The following is a 24,135-nucleotide window of genomic DNA, read 5'->3' as shown; positions in this document are numbered from 1 at the left end:
TTCTGGTGCCTATCTCCAGCAGTCAATATAGGGGGGGGTACACCCTGGACAGGTCACCAGTCCATCACAGGGAAACACAGAGATACACAGGACAAATAAACTCGCACACTTGTACTAAAGGGTAACCATGCAGCCCCTAAATATAAGCATGATGTACTGTATTTTTGTTGAAAATAGCAATTTTTACAAAAATGATAAAAACTTAAAGAAGTGATGACCAAGTAGATGTTTCGCATCTTTCTTTAAGTCCCGTTTTCCTTTGTAATTGATAAAACAATGTATCCATTTCAACTCCTTTATTATAATAACTGTTTACAAGGGCGCAGAGATTGAAAACCATGTAAATAATTATTACAAAAAAGTAGACAAGGCCAATGACTAAATTATCAAACTCTGTCCTTCATTTTCTTCTCACAGGCGCCAGTACATTAATTGTCAATAAAAAATGGGGGCTACAATTCATTACATGGACAATATGGTGGCTGACATCATTGGAGGCTATAAGTCTGCTTCCTGTCTGGAAGGTCAAAGGTGACAAAGAGTGAGCGAGGATCTTTCTTGTTTTTACGCACGCTGATATTTCCCCGGAGCTCTTCTCCTGAAGCAAACAAGAAGACAAATAATACATCAAAATTGAAATGAAATCAAAAAATAGGAAAAAATTTGCAGTCCAATATAACATTTGATGCTTAATAAGTGCATTTATAGCAGCGCTATTATTTTTTTATGTAGTAAGAAAGTCTGCATGTCCTTGTTTACAACAAATGCTATAGAACGACGAGGTCCATTTACTTTTAAAAAGCCAAAGAATTGATTTAAAATTAATATCAAAAGATTTTACATAAATTCCTTTGGAATAAGTGGACTTCATTTCTGTCCACTCAACGTTCATGCAGTTGTATTTACTTTAGGAATATTCTGTACATCCTTAAACATAATAGCATACGCATCCATAGACTTCCATCAGACTTGAAGCAAAATAAAAACAAATAAAAAAAAGACAGAAAACACTGAGTCAGACATCAATCAGAATGTTCATAATAAAATCTTCCTGATGCCCTGCAGCAGTACAGGGCTGCTGAGCTCAGACCTCTGCAGCATGAGCGCACTGCTGCTTATAGAAATGATGATGTGTGTAAAGGCAATATGCTTTAATGTATCTTAATAAGCAAGATTGTGCATGGGAATGCAGATGCTCTCATATTTCCAGATGGCAGACATAAGGAAATACACCTACAGCACAACGCAAAATTATAATGCATAATCACTCCGATTAACTTCCCGTTTGACTGCTGGAGGTAAATGAATGATTACTGAAACGGCAAACAAGCGTCCTCTCATGCCTCTGCTGTTCTACCCAACCTTCGCTCTGCTCGTTGCTGCAGGTTAGAGGATGATGAGAGGAGAAAATGCTGACTGTGGCTATTTCTCCAGCAACACGTTTACCATCACTGCTGCCATGCATTACTTGTTACTGTGGCAACGTCACTGTCAAAGAGCCGGCTGCTGGCGCCACGCTCTAGGTCTGACGCCCCACTGCAGAAAAAGGAAACCTTGCAAGGTAGGCAGTTTGTACAAAAGCCAAATAAATTTTAACACTTAAAAATGAAATAAAGTTCTTGTTTTATGGTTTTCAAAATGTTTACAATTGCAATATTAAAAATGGTGTACATTTTTTATTCAGCCCCCGACTCAATAATTTGCACTAGCAACTGAAGTTGTTGCCCATCCTTCTTTGCAAAATAGTTCACGCTCAGTACGACTAGATACTGTGTCAATTTTTATTGACACACTACCCAATCCAATATTCACTAAATATTTTAAATGGGATTATATCTGGATTTTGACTGGGGCATAACACATGAATATATTTTCATCCGAACCAATCTATTGTAGCTCTGGATGTTTGTTTAGAGTTCTTGTGCTGCTGGACAGTGCACGTCCATCACAGACTCAAGTCTTCTGTAGCCTCAAACAGGTTTTTGTTTCAGGATTGTATTGCATTCATCCCAATCCCCTGTCCCATCAACTCTGACCAGTTTTCCTACCTGTTGCTGCCACCACCATGTTTCACTGTGGGGATGGTGTGTAAACACTTTAAATACCATGTATCATCTTTCTTCCTCTTGATATTTATGCAATAAATTTGTTCACTGTTATGCACAATTTTGTCTTGGCTGATCAGAGAATCTCAAAATAACACATTCAGGTTTAATATGGTGAAAATTTTTTTCAAGTGGTATGAATACCTTTGCAAGTATGGAACCATGTGGAACATCAACAAAATGTTAAATAGTATTGTAAGAGGTTGCATTAGCAAACAGCAATCATTACTGATTTGGATCGAGGCAGTTGTCCATCTTTAATAACAATAATAATAATTTAAAAAAGCATTCAATGTCAGTGAGGTAGCTGTCTAACCTTTGATAACATTGTGTAATAAGACAGATGTTGGCAACAGATTTCTGCCCTAACACAACTTTGCAATTAACTATCCAAGTAATCTTCCGTGTTTCAGATTGAACTGGTGAAGCATACGAACAATCATTGACAGAGTGTGTGTTAAGTCATGGTGCACCCCTGCTGCAATCAGTCAAACTAAACTCCCCATGGAAGAGAGGCCTAGGAGCCCTCGGTAAACTGGCCACTCAGATCGGAACGAGTTAACCATGTGTGGAAATGAGTCAAGGAATGGAGCCGGGCTTTCACTGCGGTGTCATACATCACCATGCCAGTGTCATTAGGCACAAACAGGCCTCTGGAAACAGCTTGTCTCAGTAAAACACAGCTTTCCTCCATGAATTACAATTGGAATATAGAACTCTGAACACTAACGCATGCGGATTGTAGCCATTTATTTCACAACCACTTTCCACACATTTCTTCTACATTTGCACCCACATGGATGCCCTGGATTTTATTTAAGGGTATTAGAAGAAGCAGTATATATATATATACAGTGCCTTGCGAAAGTACTCGGCCCCCTTGAACTTTTCAACCTCTAGCCACATTTCAGGCTTCAAACATAAAGATATAAAATTCAAATTTTTTGTGAAGAATCAACAAGTGGGACACAATCGTGAAGTGGAATGAAATTTATTGGATGTGTCAAACTTGTTTAACAAATAAAAAACTGAAAAGTGGGGCATGCAATATTATTCGGCCCCCTTGCATTAATACTTTGTAGCGCCACCCTTTGCTGCAATTACAGCGGCAGGTCACTTGGGGTTTGTCTCTATCAGTTTCACACAGCGAGAGACTGAAATTCTTACCCATTCTTCCTTGCAAAACAGCTGGAGCTCAGTGAGGTTGGATGGAGAGCGTTCGTGAACAGCAGTCTTCAGCTCTTTCCACAGATTCTCGATTGGATTCAGGTCTGGACTTTGACTTGGCCATTCCAACACCTGGATACGTTTATTTGTGAACCATTCCATTGTAGATTTGGCTTTATGTTTTGGATCATTGTCTTGTTGGAAGATAAATCTCCGTCCCAGTCTCAGGTCTCTTGCAGACTCCAACAGGTTTTCTTCCAGAATGGTCCTGTATTTGGCCCCATCCATCTTCCCATCAATTTTGACCATCTTCCCTGTCCCTGCTGACGAAAAGCAGGCCCAAACCATGATGCTGCCACCACCATGTTTGACAGTGGGGATGATGTGTTCAGGGTAATGAGCTGTGTTGCTTTTACACCAAACATATCGTTTTGCATTGTGGCCAAACAGTTGGATTTTGGTTTCATCTGACCAGAGCACCTTCTTCCACATGTTTGGTGTGTCTCCCAGGTGGCTTGTGGGAAACTTTAAATGAGACTTTTTATGGATATCTTTGAGAAATGGCTTTCTTCTTGCCACTCTTCCATAAAGGCCAGATTTGTGCAGTGTACGACTGATTGTTGTCCTATGGACAGACTCTCCCACCTCAGCTGTAGATCTCTGCAGTTCATCCAGAGTGATCATGAGCCTCTTGGCTGCATCTCTGATCAGTCTTCTCCTTGTTCGAGATGAGAGTTCAGAGGGACGGCCGGGTCTTGGTAGATTTGCAGTGGTCTGATACTCCTTCCATTTCAATATGATTGCTTGCACAGTGCTCCTTGGGATGTGTAAAGCTTGGGAAATCTTTTTGTATCCAAATCCAGCTTTAAACGTCTCCACAACAGTATCTCGGACCTGCCTGGTGTGTTCCTTGGTCTTCATGATGCTCTCTGCGCTTTGAACAGAACCCTGAGACTATCACAGAGCAGGTGCATTTATATGAAGACTTGATTACACACAGGTGGATTCTATTTATCATCATCAGTCATTTGGGACAACATTGGATCATTCAGAGATCCTCACTGAACGTCTGGAGTGAGTTTGTGGCACTGAAAGTAAAGGGGCTGAATAATATTGCACGCCCCACTTTTCAGTTTTTTATTTGTTAAACAAGTTTGACACATCCAATACATTTCATTCCACTTCACAATTGTGTCCCAGTTGATTCTTCACAAAAAAGTATAATTTTATATCTTTATGTTTGAAGCCTGAAATGTGGCAAGAGGTTGACCAGTTCAAGGGGGCCGAGTACTTTCGCAAGGCAATGTACACCTCACCTGGGTGTTATGGTTTTTCTTTCCCATGAAGTTAGCAGACGTCCCCTTTATGTATATATTAGCCTAAAGGTACATTTACTCATTCTTTACTGCATTCCTAAAACTCTAAATCAGTGAGCATTTTTTGCTGAAAATACATGTAAACAATGTCTAAATGCTTCATAAATGCGTCTTAGTTACCATTTGGTACATATTTAGTCTAAAAGTGAAAATTCTTCAATGTGTAGAATTGGTTTTAGATGTTAACTAGAAGTCTAAATGTAGACATATTTAGCTGGGATTTACTAGTATAAAAAAGAGTGATTCCAGTCAGTGTAAAACTTGGGAAATCTTAATTACTAATCAATGCTTTACTAAGTAATTTGTTTTCCCCAGCACAAATAACATATCTATGGGTATCATTCATATTGCAAAAACATTATTTTTAATAAAAATTTATGTACATACAGTATGTCATCATATGTATAATTTTTCCAGTTTCTTGCCCACAGCTAAAAAATACACAGTATTTCCTGCACATTGATATTATGACCACAGTTACCCATCTGAAGAAAGGATTAAATTACTTGATAATTCTAAATCAAATGAAGTTCTTTGAGTTTCAGTTTATGCTTTCTGTTATTTTTGTATGATTTACAGATTTTTCTTTTGACCTTTCTCAGTTTTAAGTCCATGCTTAGACGTTTGTTAGACCAGACAGTTTTGTTTAGTCTAAACCTAGATAAGATATATGGGTATAAATCAAGGCTACAAATAGAACATGATTGAGTCTACATATAGCATCTATGTTAAAATGAGGTTGAATGCTCACTGGGAACGGACAGAAATGCAAGGAGAAAAGATAATCAGCAAATAAATCAAAAATAATGTATTAAACAATATAAAAAACCAGGAAGTTTACACCTAACTCTATGGGATAATTTGTGCCATCTAAATATTTAATTACACTGTTCTGGTTTCTGGTTGTAATGTACATCACAAACACCATCTTCCACTCAAATCCAGCCCATGTGTTGAATAACAGCCACATTAAACTAAGCTCGACTTTGAAAGTTCAAGGACCTTCAGGGTTTAAACAACGGAGGTGGAGGAGGGTGAGGGCCCAAAGCTGTGTTTCGACTGTGTCTGGACAAATCGAGGGCGAGATATGAAGGAGGTCCACCTCCACTCAGGACAGAAAAGGTGAGTCATAAAAGGAGGAAGCAACAAAGATCCCATGACTGACCAATAAAAGGCTGGACAAGAACTCACACCCATATATCAGCTGTTCTGAGCGGCCCTGAGCACACGTGACCAGAACAGCTCCTCACCTTGAACATAATGGGACTTTAATTTACAAAAAACACTCTTTTTTTTTTTTCCTAGTGGAGATTAAGCAAGTAAAACTGTAAAAAACTGCCCTCCTCTTCAATACTGGAGCTACACAAACACACCAGAGCATGACAAATGATTTGCTGTTTAATTTATTACGCTGCCAGCCAGGAGGATTTGCTGGGATGTTTTGTTCCAGGCTGCTGGCTGTGTTCTCCCTCTTCCAGGAGCACCTCCCACCGTAGTGCAGAGCAAGAGTTAATTACTGTTCCACTCGTACCAACATCAAGTAAGATTTGGTCTCCATCTCAATAAATCATCATCGTGAGAAGTAATATTAAACAACACTCCAGGCTGTTGATGTTTAGTCCTTCTTAAGGCATGGAAGTCCTGAAGATGTTCCTCAGTCAACATTTAAAAGGAGAAACGACAGAGTTCCATCTTCTTCAAGGTCACTTTCAAGTTGTTTGCTGCAGCAGGAGGAGAGTTTATGGAAGTGTACAAGAACTTTTGTGATGCAATTTGTGTGCTGTAAAATACACCATAAGAGCCTAGCAGGCACCCGATGGATGCTGTTAAAAACTCTATTTCTGGTTTACGACCCCGAAAAAAGGCCGGGAACGGGTAGAGTGAAGAAGCGCATCAATATCCTGCCTTCAACTCCAACCCTCCTTCTTCCTTTAAACTACTGTACTCTGTTGATATACAGGTGCATTTGAAAAAAAAAAAAAAGAGATATAATTAGAACCTTCACTTATGTCAGTAATTTATTCCAAAAAGCAAAACCTTAGTTTTATGACACACAATGGGACATATTACAAGCATGTATGTGTGTTATGGCTTACAGCTAATACCCAAAACTCTACATCTCAGAAAAGGAAAATATTACATAAGATTATTTTTTATGTAGAAATGTTGGCCAGCAGAATAATTTACTGCAGAAATGCAGTGTGGCATCAAGGTGACCAGTCTGTTGGATCTTCTGAGGTGTTAGGAAAACCCAGGTAGCTTTAAAAGCAACCTTTAGCTCATTTGCATTGCTTGCTCTGGTGTCTCTCATCTTGTTCTTGACAATAAATAAATTATTTGTAGGGCTTAGGTCAGGCCAGTCTGATCACCAATCAAGAACAGTAACACACTGGTCGTTAAAGCAGGTATTGGTACCTCTGGCAGCACGGGCAGGTACTAAATCCTGCTGGAAAATGAAACCAGTATATCCATAAAGCCTGTCAGCAGAGGGATACAAGCTGTGCTTACCTTATAAAACACAGTGAAACCAACACCAGCAGATGACATGGCTTCCCAACTCATTATGACTATGAAAACGATCGAACTCAACCAACTTGGATTCTGTTCCTCTTCACTCTTCTGGGACCTTGATTTCCAAATGAATTGCAGCATTAACCTTCATCTAAAATGAGGACTTTGTTCCAGTAAGCAACAGTCCAGTCTGTGTTTTCTCTAGTCCACATAAGGCACTTCAAACTTTGTTTCTAGTTTAGGGGTGGCCCAACACAAGTAATTAAAAAACAGTTGTCCAGGACCCGTCTGTATGTGGTTGCTCTTGAAACACTGGCTCCAGCCACAGTCCACAGATTGTGAATTTCTCCCTAAACTCTTGAATGTGCTTCGCTTCAAAATTATCTCTTTTTCTACCACACTTTTTGCTTGCTCTGAATTTTCCACCAATATACTGGGATACAGGACTCTGGATACTGAACTACCAGCTCCATTAACAATACCCTTTTGGGGCTTACCCCTTTGAGGAGGGTGTCCGTGACTGCCTGCTGAGCAAATGTCAAGTCAGCACACCTCTCCATGATTGTATAGGCCACAACATGGGCATAACACAACGTTTCTGTATTAGAAACCTTTTTTTACTGGTGTTATTTTTTGGGGTTTCATCAGCTGTAAGACATAGTCTTAAATAATAATAAACAGGTATGACTGAAACCACTGAAATATCACTCCGTGGGTAATAAATTTTTAAATAAATAAAATAAATTATATTTAAACAATGTAACTTACTTAGGTGCACGTGTACCTTCTTTTGCAATAAACTCATTCTTTTTCTTCTGTATCCTTCAGGTCTTGACTTAAGGTGGAACTGATCGAGCTCAAAATAACTCTAATTTCATTCAGGTATCACCAACCAAAAATCAGATCTGTTGCCTTTATCCCAAGCATTAAGGATCATGCGTTTATATCTTTACATTTTGTATTATGCTTTATCATGTTATGCCTTATAGAGTTGTTCTGCAAATGGCATGGCATATGAACTTTTTAAATGTAAGGTTGTAAGGAAATCGCACTGACAGAAGACCTCAGAGGATGTCCTGCTGTGTCTGGCATTAGGACGCCGGAAATGGATCCACTGGGTCCCGTAGGTCATAGGGAGAAACTGCTGTGGTTCAGGCTTAATGAAGCACAGCCCACAGAGGCTCCATTACATTGGGATCCATGGGGTTTCAAGGGTGGGCTAATGCCATAGACTTTGTGGTGCATTACAGTTCTTTAAAACTCACCTTGAACTTGGCAACAACCTTAGTAAAAAACACTAAAACCAAATATTTATACTTTAGGCAGTTGTAAGCAGTTTGGTTGCCATGTGTATAGGAAACCATAATACCTGGCATTTTGTGAGATTATGGTGTAATCATCAATACAGGGTTCATACACAATTTTCATAAAAAAAAAAAATCCATGCTTTTCCAGACTAAATTTCTCAAGATCTTTTTTAGTCTGAGTAAAAAAAAAACAAAGGTTCACTATGAATGTATTGCTGATTTTTCTACAGTGGTCCAAAAATAAGGAACCTGGAAAAGACAGAGACTATACAGTATGAAGCATGACTGACAGCAGTTTAGATGGATTCTGCGTTTGGACAATTGGATAGAAAAAAAGTGTGGAAATTGAAATAATTTATCAGACTTTTCTTCTTCCATATTTATACAGACCTGGAAAATATTCCAATCTAATTACAAATTTCTCAAACCTTTTCCAGACTAGTTAGATACAATGATAACAGCAACAAATAAAGAAATAATAAATAAAATGTTAAATGTTCTATATCTTTTTGAAAAACATCAGGATAACATCACTGGTGGTTCTCTGGCATTTGAGACCAAAGTTGTTTCAAAGGTAGTGGAATATGATTAAATGTGTTAAGACTGTATGAAGAACCTAAACAAACAAAAAGAGGTAAATTAGGTCTTAAAAGGAAATTCTTGTCATTGTCCTCTTATTTTTCCTTGAATATTTGATCTAAGCCAGCAAAGTACAAAGCATCCAACAGCATTTGCGCAGCGTCAGAGTTTTTGACTTTCTTATCTAGTAAGCAGCAGGCAGAGGCTCAGCATGGTTGCAGGCTATCGAACATCAACCACCTCTGTCGTTGTGCTGGCCATTTATTACAGTAGATTTCATCTGATATCTGCTCAGTGAGTGGACAGCCAGTCCTGAGGTTCATTTGTCTGCACATCAGGGGTTTCCATTGGGCACAAAGGGCACTTACATACACAAATACAGGGGTTGGACAATGAAACTGAAACACCTGGTTTTAGACCACAATAATTTATTAGTATCATTTAGGGCCTCCTTTTGCGGCCAATACAGCATCAATTCGTCTTGGGAATGACATATACAAGTCCTGCACAGTGGTCAGAGGGATTTTAAGCCATTCTTCTTGCAGGATAGTGGCCAGGTCACTACGTGATACTGGTGGAGGAAAACGTTTCCTGACTCGCTCCTCCAAAACACCCCAAAGTGGCTCAATAATATTTAGATCTGGTGACTGTGCAGGCCATCGGAGATGTTCAACTTCACTTTCATGTTCATCAAACCAATCTTTCACCAGTCTTGCTGTGTGTATTGGTGCATTGTCATCCTGATACACGGCACCGCCTTCAGGATACAATGTTTGAACCATTGGATGCACATGGTCCTCAAGAATGGTTCAGTAGTCCTTGGCAGTGACGCGCCCATCTAGCACAAGTATTGGGCCAAGGGAATGCCATGATATGGCAGCCCAAACCATCACTGATCCACCCCCATGCTTCACTCTGGGCATGCAACAGTCTGGGTGGTACGCTTCTTTGGGGCTTCTCCACACCGTAACTCTCCCGGATGTGGGGAAAACAGTAAAGGTGGACTCATCAGAGAACAATACATGTTTCACATTGTCCACAGCCCAAGATTTGCACTCCTTGCACCATTGAAACCGACGTTTGGCATTGGCATGAGTGACCAAAGGTTTGGCTATAGCAGCCCGGCCGTGTATATTGACCCTGTGGAGCTCCGACGGACAGTTCTGGTGGAAACAGGAGAGTTGAGGTGCACATTTAATTCTGCCGTGATTTGGGCAGCCGTGGTTTTATGTTTTTTGGATACAATCCGGGTTAGCACCCGAACATCCCTTTCAGACAGCTTCCTCTTGCGTCCACAGTTAATCCTGTTAGGTGTGGTTCGTCCTTCTTGGTGGTATGCTGACATTACCCTGGATACCGTGGCTCTTGATACATCACAAAGACTTGCTGTCTTGGTCACAGATGCGCCAGCAAGACGTGCACCAACAATGTGTCCTCTTTTGAACTCTGGTATGTTACCCATAATGTTGTGTGCATTTCAATATTTTGAGCAAAACTGTGCTCTTACCCTGCTAATTGAACCTTCACACTCTGCTCTTACTGGTGCAATGTGCAATCAATGAAGACTGGCTACCAGGCTGGTCCAATTTAGCCATAAAACCTCCCACACTAAAATGACAGGTGTTTCAGTTTCATTGTCCAACCCCTGTATGTCATATGTAAAATGTGTAAAATGATGACACACTTTGGAGAGAAACATTACATCAGTACCAACTGATACATCATTTACCTGTTGATGAATAATGTTACCATTTTTATCTGAACATTTAGGTTCCATTTTGATGAATGCTCAGCTATCTCGCAGCACATGAAACACTGATTTTATATTTTAAATCTGTTTATGTTGCATAGAAAGAGGAATTTCTACAAAGTCAATAACTAATCGTAAGCCACTGGGCTTCTTTAGGTACATATATTATTATTACCAATTTCCACAATAAGAACAATAAGACTGAGTTTTGTCCCTTTCACATATTACTTATTGTCTGCCATCTAAATATGTTTTTTTATATATTGTAATCAACTGACAGGTCCTTGCACATAAGTTGGGTCGAAGTTGACTCACCTGGTACATTTTTAAACCACCTCATAGGTATAATGTCATAACAACCAAGAGATGTAAAGGTAGGACAGGATCATGGAAGAAATGTGACAAAGTGATACAATAAAAAGTATAGACAGCATAAACAGTCTGCAGGTCCAAGGAAAGCAGCGCAACTTTATAATCCTCCGCTGCCAGTCTTATCCTACAAATATCTTGGTATCAGAATGTTATGCATATAATAACATACTGAGGATAGCACACATCAACGTCGCTTGTATTTGAAGCACTACATGCATTTAGAAAGGCTGTGTGTGAGGATCACAGACATTACAGTAAACACCCAACACACATTTTATGCATATTTTTCTGGTGAATGAGTTATACCCCACGGCCTTTTGATTCCAACCATCTTACTGGATCAACTTGTATTATGGGAATGATAGAGTATAACTAAATATTTGAACGATTCTTTAGATTTTATTGGGGTGTTTAATGTGTCTTATCTGTGTTACTTTGTGGACTGACTGGAATTAGACTTAAACTGACTTGGATTCTACATAACTGGATATGAATTGAACTGTATGTTTTGAGATAACCTTTGCTGTAGTGTAAAGCGCTTTGAGTGGTCAGTATGACTGGGAAGGCGCTATATAAGTTCAGTCCGTTTACCATTTATCTTAGCCTTCAGAATCATAATCAAATTGAATCACAAGGTGCCTAAAGATTCCCACCCCTGTTGTGATGTGGTGTTCACAACGGTTTTATGTTTTGTCCATTTTTGGATAACAGCTCTTACTGTGGTTCACTTGACACACAAAGCCTTTGTAAATCTTTGCAGAGTAATAAATATCATTAACTCTGTTTCACAACTTTTTTTTTCTCCATTTCACACCATTTAAATCTAATTCCTAAAATATAAAAAGATGTGATTTAATGAGGGCTCTTCAATATTTTAATTGATTCTATAGCCGATAGTTCCAGCATAATTCAACATTATTAAAAGTGCTTTTTGCTTAGAAAGAGGAATTCCTACAAATTTCTACGCTGAATGCATCTGTGGATTTTCTGAAAGCTGCGCAATGAGAATTGTTCTGGTCCATTTAATGGTAATTTGCAACTTGTTTCAATTATTTCATCAAATCTCATCACTGTCTTTTGTTGGTCTTGTACCGTTGCAAATTTTTTTGTTTTACTACTCGTTGATTTTGAGTCAACTGAACTTAAGAACAGCTGTTGACTGTTTTCTTATTCTATCAGTAACAAGTTAGTAACATGCGGTTACTGACCTGCTTTAACAGCCATGGGCTTCTCTAGAAGGAAGAGTGTCTGTTTCCAGTGAGTCTTTGTAACTTGAGGACCTGTGGAGAACATGACCTGCCGCAGAAACACAAAAACCAAAAAAAAAAAAAAAGAAAAACACCGTAAGCAAAATTCCAGCTTATATAAAGTAAAGAAATGGGAATATATAGTTTTACTGAAACATCCAGTAGAATCAAATATTGTTAATGCTAAAGGCAGACAAGGTTCTAAAAAATATAACAAAAATAGTTTATTAATAATATGCAACAAAACTCAACTTGCCCATGGTTATTGTGGACAACTAAGAGAAATCAGTTTTTAATACTAAAACATAGTAATACATCAATTTCATTCTTTTAACAGTCAATTTGTTTTTACAGCACTACATTTTAAAATCACTGATTGCTTGGTCTGTACAATGAATGGAACCTGAAAGCACTACAGGTCCTTCTCAAAATATTAGCATATTGTGATAAAGTTCATTATTTTCTATAATGTAATGATGAAAATTTAACATTCATATATTTTAGATTCATTGCACACTAACTGAAATATTTCAGGTCTTTTATTGTCTTAATACGGATGATTTTGTCATACAGCTCATGAAAACCCAAAATTCCTATCTCACAAAATTAGCATATTTCATCCGACCAATAAAAGAAAAGTGTTTTTAATACAAAAAACATCAACCTTCAAATAATCATGTACAGTTATGCACTCAATACTTGGTCGGGAATCCTTTGGCAGAAATGACTGCTTCAATGCGGCGTGGCATGGAGGCAATCAGCCTGTGGCACTGCTGAGGTCTTATGGAGGCCCAGGATGCTTCGATAGCGGCCTTTAGCTCATCCAGAGTGTTGGGTCTTGAGTCTCTCAACGTTCTCTTCACAATATCCCACAGATTCTCTATGGGGTTCAGGTCAGGAGAGTTGGCAGGCCAATTGAGCACAGTGATACCATGGTCAGTAAACCATTTACCAGTGGTTTTGGCACTGTGAGCAGGTGCCAGGTCGTGCTGAAAAATGAAATCTTTATCTCCATAAAGCTTTTCAGCAGATGGAAGCATGAAGTGCTCCAAAATCTCCTGATAGCTAGCTGCATTGACCCTGCCCTTGATAAAACACAGTGGACCAACACCAGCAGCTGACACGGCACCCCAGACCATCACTGACTGTGGGTACTTGACACTGGACTTCTGGCATTTTGGCATTTCCTTCTCCCCAGTCTTCCTCCAGACTCTGGCACCTTGATTTCTGAATGACATGCAGAATTTGCTTTCATCCGAAAAAAGTACTTTGGACCACTGAGCAACAGTCCAGTGCTGCTTCTCTGTAGCCCAGGTCAGGCGCTTCTGCCGCTGTTTCTGGTTCAAAAGTGGCTTGACCTGGGGAATGCGGCACCTGTAGCCCATTTCCTGCACACGCCTGTGCACGGTGGCTCTGGATGTTTCTACTCCAGACTCAGTCCACTGCTTCCGCAGGTCCCCCAAGGTCTGGAATCGGCCCTTCTCCACAATCTTCCTCAGGGTCCGGTCACCTCTTCTCGTTGTGCAGCGTTTTCTGCCACACTTTTTCCTTCCCACAGACTTCCCACTGAGGTGCCTTGATACAGCACTCTGGGAACAGCCTATTCGTTCAGAAATTTCTTTCTGTGTCTTACCCTCTTACTTGAGGGTGTCAATAGTGGCCTTCTGGACAGCAGTCAGGTCGGCAGTCTTAGCCATGATTGGGGTTTTGAGTGATGAACCAGGCTGGGAGTTTTAAAGGCCTCAGGAATCTTTTGCAGGTGTTTAGAGTTAACTCGTTGATTCAGATGATTAGGTTCATAGCTCGTTTAGAGACCCTTTTAATGATATGCTAATTTTGTGAGATAGGAATTTTGGGTTTTCATGAGCTGTATGCCAAAATCATCTGTATTAAGACAATAAAAGACCTGAAATATTTCAGTTAGTGTGCAATGAATCTAAAATATATAAATGTTAAATTTTCATCATGACATTATGGAAAATAATGAACTTTATCACAATATGCTAATATTTTGAGAAGGACCTGTATACTCTTGAAGCTAAAACATATTATGTTTTCACACTGCTCCAGTTTCAGCCCCCAGTGCAAACTGTAATTTATTTTTTTCAACTACAGCATTCGCCTTGGTTGCCAGGTACAATAGGGCATGCAATCAAAAGGCACATCCATGTTGCTCGCAGAGCTTGGCCTCAGATGTTCCAACTGGCAAGCTCTGCTGGGTAAGTGCTTGTATCAGCAGTTAGCTAAGATGCTCGTCTATTGCCAGTGGACGCCTCAGGGAGGAGAAACACGCCAAAGCGTGAACATAATTGAGTTTCTGTTAAATGGCTTGGATGTTGCTGCTGCTACTGCTTACCTTGTTGCTGCAGCCTTTGTCAAAGAAAATGTCAAAGTAGCCGACAATTCCCTGCAATGAAATATGAGGGTTGTGTTAAATTCTGGCAGTAAAATAAACCCCCGAATTTGTTAAGACTACACAGCAGCTCTGACACGCAGTGCTGAAAAACCAGGTATCAATAAGCACAGAAACGAATAAGGTATTAAAATCAGTTTTGTTGAACAGATTTCTTATTTACATGGCTGCTTCTTCATATTGTCAAATGAAGGAAATGTAAAAACTTGTTGGCTTAACATGCTTAAAAATGTCATAAATTTTTTGGTAGGAGTCTGTGTGCATGCCATATCTCCACTTATTGACATTTGTCCAGTTTACCTGGCAAAAGTTATAAAAATCTATTACAATGAGGAAATATTGCCCAAATTTCCTGTGTTGCTGATTAAGAAATTGTTCTTCATCTTACTGATACTACCATTTTCCATACTGTGGCAACCTTTTTTAAAAGCATAGGGTTCTTTCTAATAAAGATAAGAAAAAATAAACCCAGTAGATGTGTGACAATATTTTTTATCATATTAAGTGTTGCTTTTATGTATATTAAAACTCTAGACAAGGTAACACTTAGTAAAAGTTTAATCATTTATGAAGTATGTACCTTGGACTCAGTTGTGCAACCAATTGGAAAACAGATTTTGTTTTTTTAAATAGCAGAAACCAGGATCTGATCGATTTAAAAAATACTTTTTTTTACAGTGTAAACAAGCATCTGGTCCGTGCAATGTATTCAGTCTTTATGATTGTTGTCCTTTTGCATCATATTATTTTTTGTGATCAACCTGAGACAGCAGGGTAGGCTGCCATAGGTTCTGTCCAGCAGCTTCAGACAATGTCCACCATTTATAAATGACTGTTTGTTACAAGCCACCCAGCAAACTAATCATTTGGTTGTTTCCCTATTCTGAACCAGATGGAGCTGTAGAAAATTTTACCCACTAGCAACACTATATTAGAGCTATCATTATGTTAATAATATTCAAATCGATAACAGCAGTTTTTGCCAACCAGTGTTTATTCATTCCATGTTGCATTACCAATAACATTACTGAACTTTTCTTGTTGCACAAGATCAGACATCGTTTAGCATTTTCTGTTCATCTACCACATAGACAAAAAATCTTTGAAGAATGCCATTACCTTTTCGACTAAAGGCGGTTGCAAAGGCTCCTCTCTGGATTGGCAATGTTTTAAACTTACAGCAGCAGCTCACTGTGTTGATTAACAGCCATAATTATTCAGGTGAACCACTGCAAGTGAGGACAGAGGCAGTGTCTGCAGTGTTGCTGTGTGAAGTTGTGCCTCAACTCTGGGAGGTGAAAATGGGTAATTTGTATAGTATTAATGCAAAATATTATCATTAAAGTATTGGTTATATAAAAAGATTAATTAACAGCCATAACTTCGAGATTGGGCCTAATGGAGCAGTTGGGTCAAAACTGAATGGTTTTTGGAACAGTTTGGAGTTCCACTTACCTTCAATGATCTGAAAAAAACAACAACCCCACAGCATGATACTGCCACCACCATGTTTCATTGTGGGTCTGGTGGTCATTTGCTCACACCAGGTGGTATAATTGTACCAAAGCTACCTTTTGGAAACGTGGCCTAAAGTTTTACGTTTGGATTCATCAGACTAAAACACATTCTCCTACAAGGTCTGGGTATATTTTAGACAAGTCTAGGTGTTAGAAAAGTCTTGATAATCTTGTGTAATGTCATTGCCCTACTGTAGCATACATAGTAAAATGCTGTGAATATTTTTGTACCTTCTCTTGGCTGCTAACTTTGTATAATGATATGGTTTTAAAATTTTGTAACCTACAGTATCTGCAATGTCATGTTGCAAAATGTCACAAGTCACATGAAAGATGGAAAATAATTTGGAATGACTTATTATGGTATCGTTATTTTTAAAAAACAAAAACCTAGCAGTTTAGCAGAGGTGTGTACACCTTTTAATTCCATCTTAAGTATAGATGATCTGGGGAACTAAATCATCAAACTTATTAACGGTACTATTGGTATATCTTCCCAAGCCATTCTTCTAAAATAAAATCTGTACAGTAACTTGTTATAATTCAAGCTGAGTCTGCAACATGCCTCATGTGCTTTCCTTCACCTCATCTGGCACTTGTCACTGGACAACAGAAATAAATTATGACCCAGCCAACAACAACACTCAGTTCTGCTGATGATAAAAAATAATAATACAGCTTGCTACAGTTCATGAAATTAGCAAAGCTGGCTATTTTGGTGACAGAGTTGCAATAATATAAAAATAAATCCTCTAGAGAGAAGGGGAAATTGGTTATGGAAAATCAACGCTTCAATGTGTTTGCTCTAGTGGAGTATAAATGTCTGGATAAGAACAACACACAAGTGAGAGATCCCTAGTTTCAGGCACAGTTTTATAGAAACAATCAAACAAGTCTGAACAAATCTGGTGATCCATTTAGGTTTTAGCCCCATCAGTTACTATAAATTACACTTTTTTTTATTTTATTTTAATTTTACCTTTATTAAAAGGTAAAATAAACTGATTTCATTAGATTCTAATCCTTGCAGAGCTTTAAAAGTATCTAATAGAAAAACAGTTCATATGTTTAAAACAAAGTGGATGTCCAAGGCCAGAAAACCTTTAGGTGAGAATAGACAGATCTGAAAAAAAAAAAAAAAACACCCACAGGCTTGTTTTTCTCCCATAGAAGCCCCCCCTGAAAGAGAAAAGCCACTCTATCAATCTCAAGAGCACACTTGTAGTGGCAATGATGCAGAACTAATAGCTTTTAATCCTGATGCAGCTGACAACTTGGAGGCCAGCTCTCCTAGACAAAGAAGAACCGGATCAATGGAAGGAAAGAGAGCAGAATATAGGACATAGAGGAGGAAAAGAGGACAGAAACATGTAACGAAAGACAAAAAACTGATAGAGAACAAGGAGAGGGAGATTAAAAGAATTTGTAACATAATGTAAATCCAGAGGAAGTGTTTCTTTAAAAGGTGTGTAAGGGGTTTGCAGCACAGGAAGAAACTCCTTTAAAATCCATAAACAGCTTCTATAAAAAGTTTATTTTTGGTAAAAGAGTTGTGTAAGGATTACAGGAGAAAGGTGTGCAACCTCAACAACCACACTGTCACTAGAAGCTGTATTCGATACCTTCCTCACACCAAAGCTTCAATCAACCTTTATTGACTGAGACAAGCAGGGGCAGCACTGCTAGCTCACAGCTAAAGTGCCAGAAAAAAGCCAAAATGGATAAAAGAGCATGTCAACCCAATGCAATTATGGCTTTTAATGAACACTACAGAGAACCTCGTTGCTGAGGTAATTAGGAAATTAGCTTTAATTACTCATCAGACAGAGCAGATTCACCTCTCTCAGTCAGAAAGGCAGAGATCATCCTCAACGCGCCTTGCTGATGACAAGGCCTCGTAAGCGAGATTGATTGTCACTTCTTCGTTGTGCAACTTTCATCAGACAGACGGGATGGGCAATTAAAATCTGAGCTGTAGAGTGAAACTTGCAAATATAAAACCGACTGAGCAGTTTGGCAACTCGACACTTCATTAAAATCACATTTGAGAAGAGGAATAAAAAGAGGGAAAGAAATGTAACGGCCTCAGACATTAAACACAGAAGATGTGAAACTGTTCAGATAAGCCATTAAAGACACTGATGACTCACACACTGTACTCAAGCACTTTGCTAAATCTAACAAATCAGTCTTTTCATACTTCTTGATCAGAGAACGTCTCCATGAGACACTGAAAAGATCAACTAAAAACCTTTGCAAGATTCTAACCTCAAAACTGAAAGTAATATCTCTTACCTACATACGAAGAACATACACAAAAAAAAAAAAATAGTGAACAGTTGTTTTATTGGTTTGATCTTTCAGACGCCGGCTGATGAAACGCAGTCATCACAGACAAGGCAGAGTGGAGGTATTTCCAATGGCTAAAGCAGGTTTTCAGCCAAATTTGAGCAAAAGAAAAATCCAAACGAATGTGGGTCGAAAACGGTAACAATTTCTTTTTTTAACTAACCTGATTTCTTACTGCTGATGAAGAAGAAGTAGTTTTGTAGAGAAATGTAGGTTTTGCACAAGTTTAACATTGAGGTCACATAGGTTGATCGTGGATTAAAGTAAAAAATAATTAATTAATTTGAGACCAAAATTTAAAGCTGAAACACAAAATAACTTGGTACAAAAAGGAAATTTGTCTGTGGTTGATTATTCCCTTCTTGTTAACAATGAAGAGCCTGTTTATTTTCTCAGAAGTTCTGCCACATTTGTAGGCTGAGCAGCAATGATCTAGTACTCACTCTTGTTTGGCGTTGTCATTTAACAAACAAGGGCTTCAGTAGTGTGTGGGAAAACTGTACTCGACAATAACAGCCTGGTACCTCCTCCTTATGATAGCCACCAGCTTGGTCAGACAACTTTGTCGAATGACATTCTGTTGTTCAACCTGCTTTGGTCACAAGTCCGCTAATATGGTTGTGTTGGACACGCTGGCACGAACAGCATGCCAAACCTGATCCCACAGCGGTGTTTAAATGGGGTTGAAGTCTGCCAGAAGGTCATTCCATCCTCTCCACACCCAAAATCTTTGATGTAGTTACATACAACTGTTTTGTGGGGGGCAAGCCATGTTAGAGGATAGGGTTGGGTCCTTAAAACGGGAGATGTGGGATTGTCACTGGTTACACAATCTCAGCTCAATATCTCTTTGCATTTAGATTCCTGCCAGTGATGACGAGTCTTAATTCAAGACAAATTCCCAGGGTCCAAACTTCAAACTTTGCATCTGTTTATTGGTTCACTTACGTTTGCCTGATTGCCACTGAGAAAACGGTTTGCAAAACATCATTACATTATTTTTGCATTTATCTTAACCCAATATTTTGTATTACTTTATTCGTGTTTTTTCAACACCACAACATTGAAAGAAATCTGTCTCCTGCCCTCAATAGTTGTGCTACATCTTTATAATCATTAGAATTGTCTTATTGATGTTTTGTCTGATTTGAACCAGATAAATGCAGATTTAGGTAGGCCTTTAGATGATCATTGAACTTGTGTTGTCTTACAAATCTTTGTTTAACCTTTTAAATAAGACAAAATGTATCTTAAACTGATCATTTAGATGGCTCTTAAATGAAAATTGATTTTACATCAGTTTCAGCTGAAAAGTAAATCAACAAATCAAAGCAACTACAAAGTTTCAATGTCAGTAATCAACCTAGATTAAATACGTCTGATGACAATTTGGTTTGGATTTCATTTTTTGCTATCTGGGTTTCTACTCTGTTGAGTATACATTGCACAATCAATTGGACAAGGTATGTTGCTCTAATTTTGAAAAATACCATTGTTTTGGCTCCACTTCTTGTCTACACATGCGGTCTACCTGTGTTTAATTAAGACAATTTCACACTCAATAACTAGAATCTCTTGATGTGTATAGTAAATTATATACAGGTCCTTCTCAAAATATTAGCATATTGTGATAAAGTTCATTATTTTCCATAATGTCATGATGAAAATTTAACATTCATATATTTTAGATTCATTGCACACTAACTGAAATATTTCAGGTCTTTTATTGTCTTAATACGGATGATTTTGGCATACAGCTCATGAAAACCCAAAATTCCTATCTCACAAAATTAGCATATCATCAAAAGGGTCTCTAAACGAGCTATGAACCTAATCATCTGAATCAACGAGTTAACTCTAAACACCTGCAAAAGATTCCTGGGGCCTTTAAAACTCCCAGCCTGGTTCATCACTCAAAACCCCAATCATGGGTAAGACTGCCGACCTGACTGCTGTCCAGAAGGCCACTATTGACACCCTCAAGCAAGAGGGTAAGACACAGAAAGAAATTTCTGAACGAATAGGCTGTTCCCAGAGTGCTGTATCAAGGCACCTCAGTGGGAAGTCTGTGGGAAGGAAAAAGTGTGGCAGAAAACGCTGCACAACGAGAAGAGGTGACCGGACCCTGAGGAAGATTGTGGAGAAGGGCCGATTCCAGACCTTGGGGGACCTGCGGAAGCAGTGGACTGAGTCTGGAGTAGAAACATCCAGAGCCACCGTGCACAGGCGTGTGCAGGAAATGGGCTACAGGTGCCGCATTCCCCAGGTCAAGCCACTTTTGAACCAGAAACAGCAGCAGAAGCGCCTGACCTGGGCTATAGAGAAGCAGCACTGGACTGTTGCTCAGTGGTCCAAAGTACTTTTTTCGGATGAAAGCAAATACTGCATGTCATTTGGAAATCAAGGTGCCAGAGTCTGGAGGAAGACTGGGGAGAAGGAAATGCCAAACTGCCAGAAGTCCAGTGTCAAGTACCCACAGTCAGTGATGGTCTGGGGTGCCGTGTCAGCTGCTGGTGTTGGTCCACTGTGTTTTATCAAGGGCAGGGTCAATGCAGCTAGCTATCAGGAGATTTTGGAGCACTTCATGCTTCCATCTGCTGAAAAGCTTTATGGAGATGAAGATTTCATTTTTCAGCACGACCTGGCACCTGCTCACAGTGCCAAAACCACTGGTAAATGGTTTACTGACCATGGTATCACTGTGCTCAATTGGCCTGCCAACTCTCCTGACCTGAACCCCATAGAGAATCTGTGGGATATTGTGAAGAGAACATTGAGAGACTCAAGACCCAACACTCTGGATGAGCTAAAGGCCGCTATCGAAGCATCCTGGGCCTCCATAAGACCTCAGCAGTGCCACAGGCTGATTGCCTCCATGCCACGCCGCATTGAAGCAGTCATTTCTGCCAAAGGATTCCCGACCAAGTATTGAGTGTATAACTGTACATGATTATTTGAAGGTTGACGTTTTTTGTATTAAAAACACTTTTCTTTTATTGGTCGGAGGAAATATGCTAATTTTGTGAGATAGGAATTTTGGGTTTTCATGAGCTGTATGCTAAAATCATCTGCATTAAGACAATAAAAGACCTGAAATATTTCAGTTAGTGTGCAATGAATCTAAAATATATGAATGTTAAATTTTCATCATGACATTATGGAAAATAATGAACTTTATCACAATATGCTAATATTTTGAGAAGGACCTGTAGAGTTGGATTTTTGACCCATGTTTGTTTTCCTGCATTTGGGTCCACATTTCTCAAAAACTATTCCCAATAAAACAATTTATTCACAGAGTCATTTAAACTTCACAAAACAGTTGTAATTACTGTTACTGCTGGAAAAGTTTTACATGGCAGTACAAAGTGCTATAAGTAGGAGATAGGAAAAAGAGAAAGAAAAAAATAGAAAGGGAAACCTTAAAGTTTAGAGAGACAAATCAGAATGAATGCATTTCATTTTCATCAGTGTTTAGCCTTGGGCCCCGGCTTTGTCTGTGATAAAGGATGACAGCGGGCTTCCTGACGGCCCACAGAGGAGGATCAGAGCTGCTGCAGCTCTCCGGCCCCCATTCTCTGGGAAGAGCGAGGGGAAAATTAATAATTATCATCATGGATAACAGCAACAGGGAGCAATTCATCACTGCTCCCCTTTCGCCCGACTACGTGTCAGCGAGCCGCGTGGCCCGACCAGATACTATTATACGATGGTGGGGGGGGGCTGTAGAAACGGAGGTGCTGGGGGGGGGGTTAAGTAGAAGGAGAAGGAGGGGCAATGAGGTGGAAGGGAGGGAATGGGTGGGAGGAAAGAGGGCTAATGTGCTTTTGATGGGGTTTATCCAGGCATGGAGGCTTCAAGCATGACCACCTCTAGCGCAAGACAGCATGAATTGCCCCCATAGACCTCAAAGTCCTACTGGCCTTTCAACACTGCTGCGGAGATCAAACGTGTATAAATCTTTGGTCCAACATACCTACAGGTTGTTTTCCTCACATATGTGCACTATTAAACCAACAAATCTGCAGCAACAGTGAGACACAAGCTGGGTCAAGATGTACAACTTGGCTTCATACAACTGTTTTACAAATAGGTTTCATGCTAAATTGTGAAAAAAGTAAAAAACAAAACTTATTTTATTGCTGCAATATGCAGCGCAAAAAAAAAAAAAAAAAAAAAAGAAGCATTTTAGTGATTTAGTGAAGGACAGAAATGTTTAATTTTTGCATGATTTTGACCCAAGTTCTGAGCAGATCCATTTTAGAGGACAGAGTTTTTATTATCTAAAAATAACTGTTCATGGCTTAAATCTAACCATCTAATTAATTGGCTTGTAATCACAAAAGCTCAAATTGTTTTTATAGTGTCTGCAACAGTAAGATGAGATGCATGAAAAGTAAAAGGTCAAAATAAAATTTTAATTTGAAGTAACAAATGCCACAAATAAAATAAAACCCTTTTAGGTTCTCATTCACCCGAAATTAAAATAGATGTGTGATTAATTAAGGCTTGATTTATAGATCAGATTGCTGAAGCTGAATTCAGAACGTTTCATTGCATTTAAAACTCTAAAAAGAGCTTCATGCGCTTCTTCAATTTTTTTCCAAGATTACTGTGTCCTTAACCTCAACAAAGTAGTGAAAACAAAGCAAAATGATGTATAGTAAACACAACATCCAGAGTAATACGTTTAAAATACTGTACATTTAGGACTGAATGTCACATCTGACACTTGCACCACATTACATCCCACTTTACAAATAGCAGAACAAATGACGCCCAAAAAAATTTAAATGGTCATTTTAAATTCTTCTTATATATAAAGTCCTAAAGAAACAATCATCATGATCATTCATCTTAAGCAAACCTTTATTTCAATAGTGGTTCCTCAAGATTTTAAACGTAGAATGGGAGGCAGACCCTTAGTTATCAGGCTTTTCTCCCATAGAACCAGCTCCCAGATGTTTTCTACGAGGCAGACACCCCGTCTACTTCTATACTAAGGTTCAACATTTACCTTATGACAAAGTTCATAAAAGAGTAGCTTAGATTAGTCTAGGATAATTCTAGAGTTATGCTTTCCAGATTGATAACATTATTTTCCATTTTAAATTATGCATTATTTGCACTTACTGTTGTCAGTAACTTGGTTTTATTTCCATTTTCCACATTGAAAGAACTCCTGCCCAAGTGCTTCAATGTTTATCTGGGCCTCTGTCCTTTCCTCTCATTCCACAGCTTGGTTCTGCTGAACGTTTCTTCCTTATATTGGCCACTTTTTACAAATTCACTCTGTATGATCTACTGAATCGGACTGTATGGTATAATAATTTCAGATCAACACAAAGTACAAAAACACTGTTTAGGGGAACAAAAATAAGAGTTTTAATATTCTTTACATATAAAATTCTAAAATATTTGGCCAGCCCTATTTACTCTGTA

The 24,135-nt window shown here is 38.9% G+C and overlaps 1 protein-coding gene across 1 annotated transcript in view; it reads right to left on the bottom strand.

The window, feature by feature from the left end:
• Positions 1–281: 281 nt before the first annotated feature.
• prmt3 (protein arginine methyltransferase 3) overlaps positions 282–24,135 on the bottom strand; it is an 87,018-nt gene continuing 63,164 nt past the window's right edge. Inside the window, exons 14-16 of the mRNA XM_047363882.1 lie at positions 14,771–14,821; positions 12,376–12,463; positions 282–598 (exon numbers count right to left, since the gene is read on the bottom strand). Coding sequence (XP_047219838.1) covers positions 489–598; positions 12,376–12,463; positions 14,771–14,821 — 249 coding nt within the window. The 3' untranslated portion in view covers positions 282–488. The remainder of the gene's footprint in view (positions 599–12,375; positions 12,464–14,770; positions 14,822–24,135) is intronic.

This window comes from Girardinichthys multiradiatus, chromosome 4, assembly GCF_021462225.1.
Source record: "Girardinichthys multiradiatus isolate DD_20200921_A chromosome 4, DD_fGirMul_XY1, whole genome shotgun sequence".
Taxonomy (NCBI): domain Eukaryota; kingdom Metazoa; phylum Chordata; class Actinopteri; order Cyprinodontiformes; family Goodeidae; genus Girardinichthys; species Girardinichthys multiradiatus.
The sequence above is the reverse complement of the archived record's forward strand: the minus strand, read 5'-3'. Positions and strand labels throughout refer to the sequence as shown.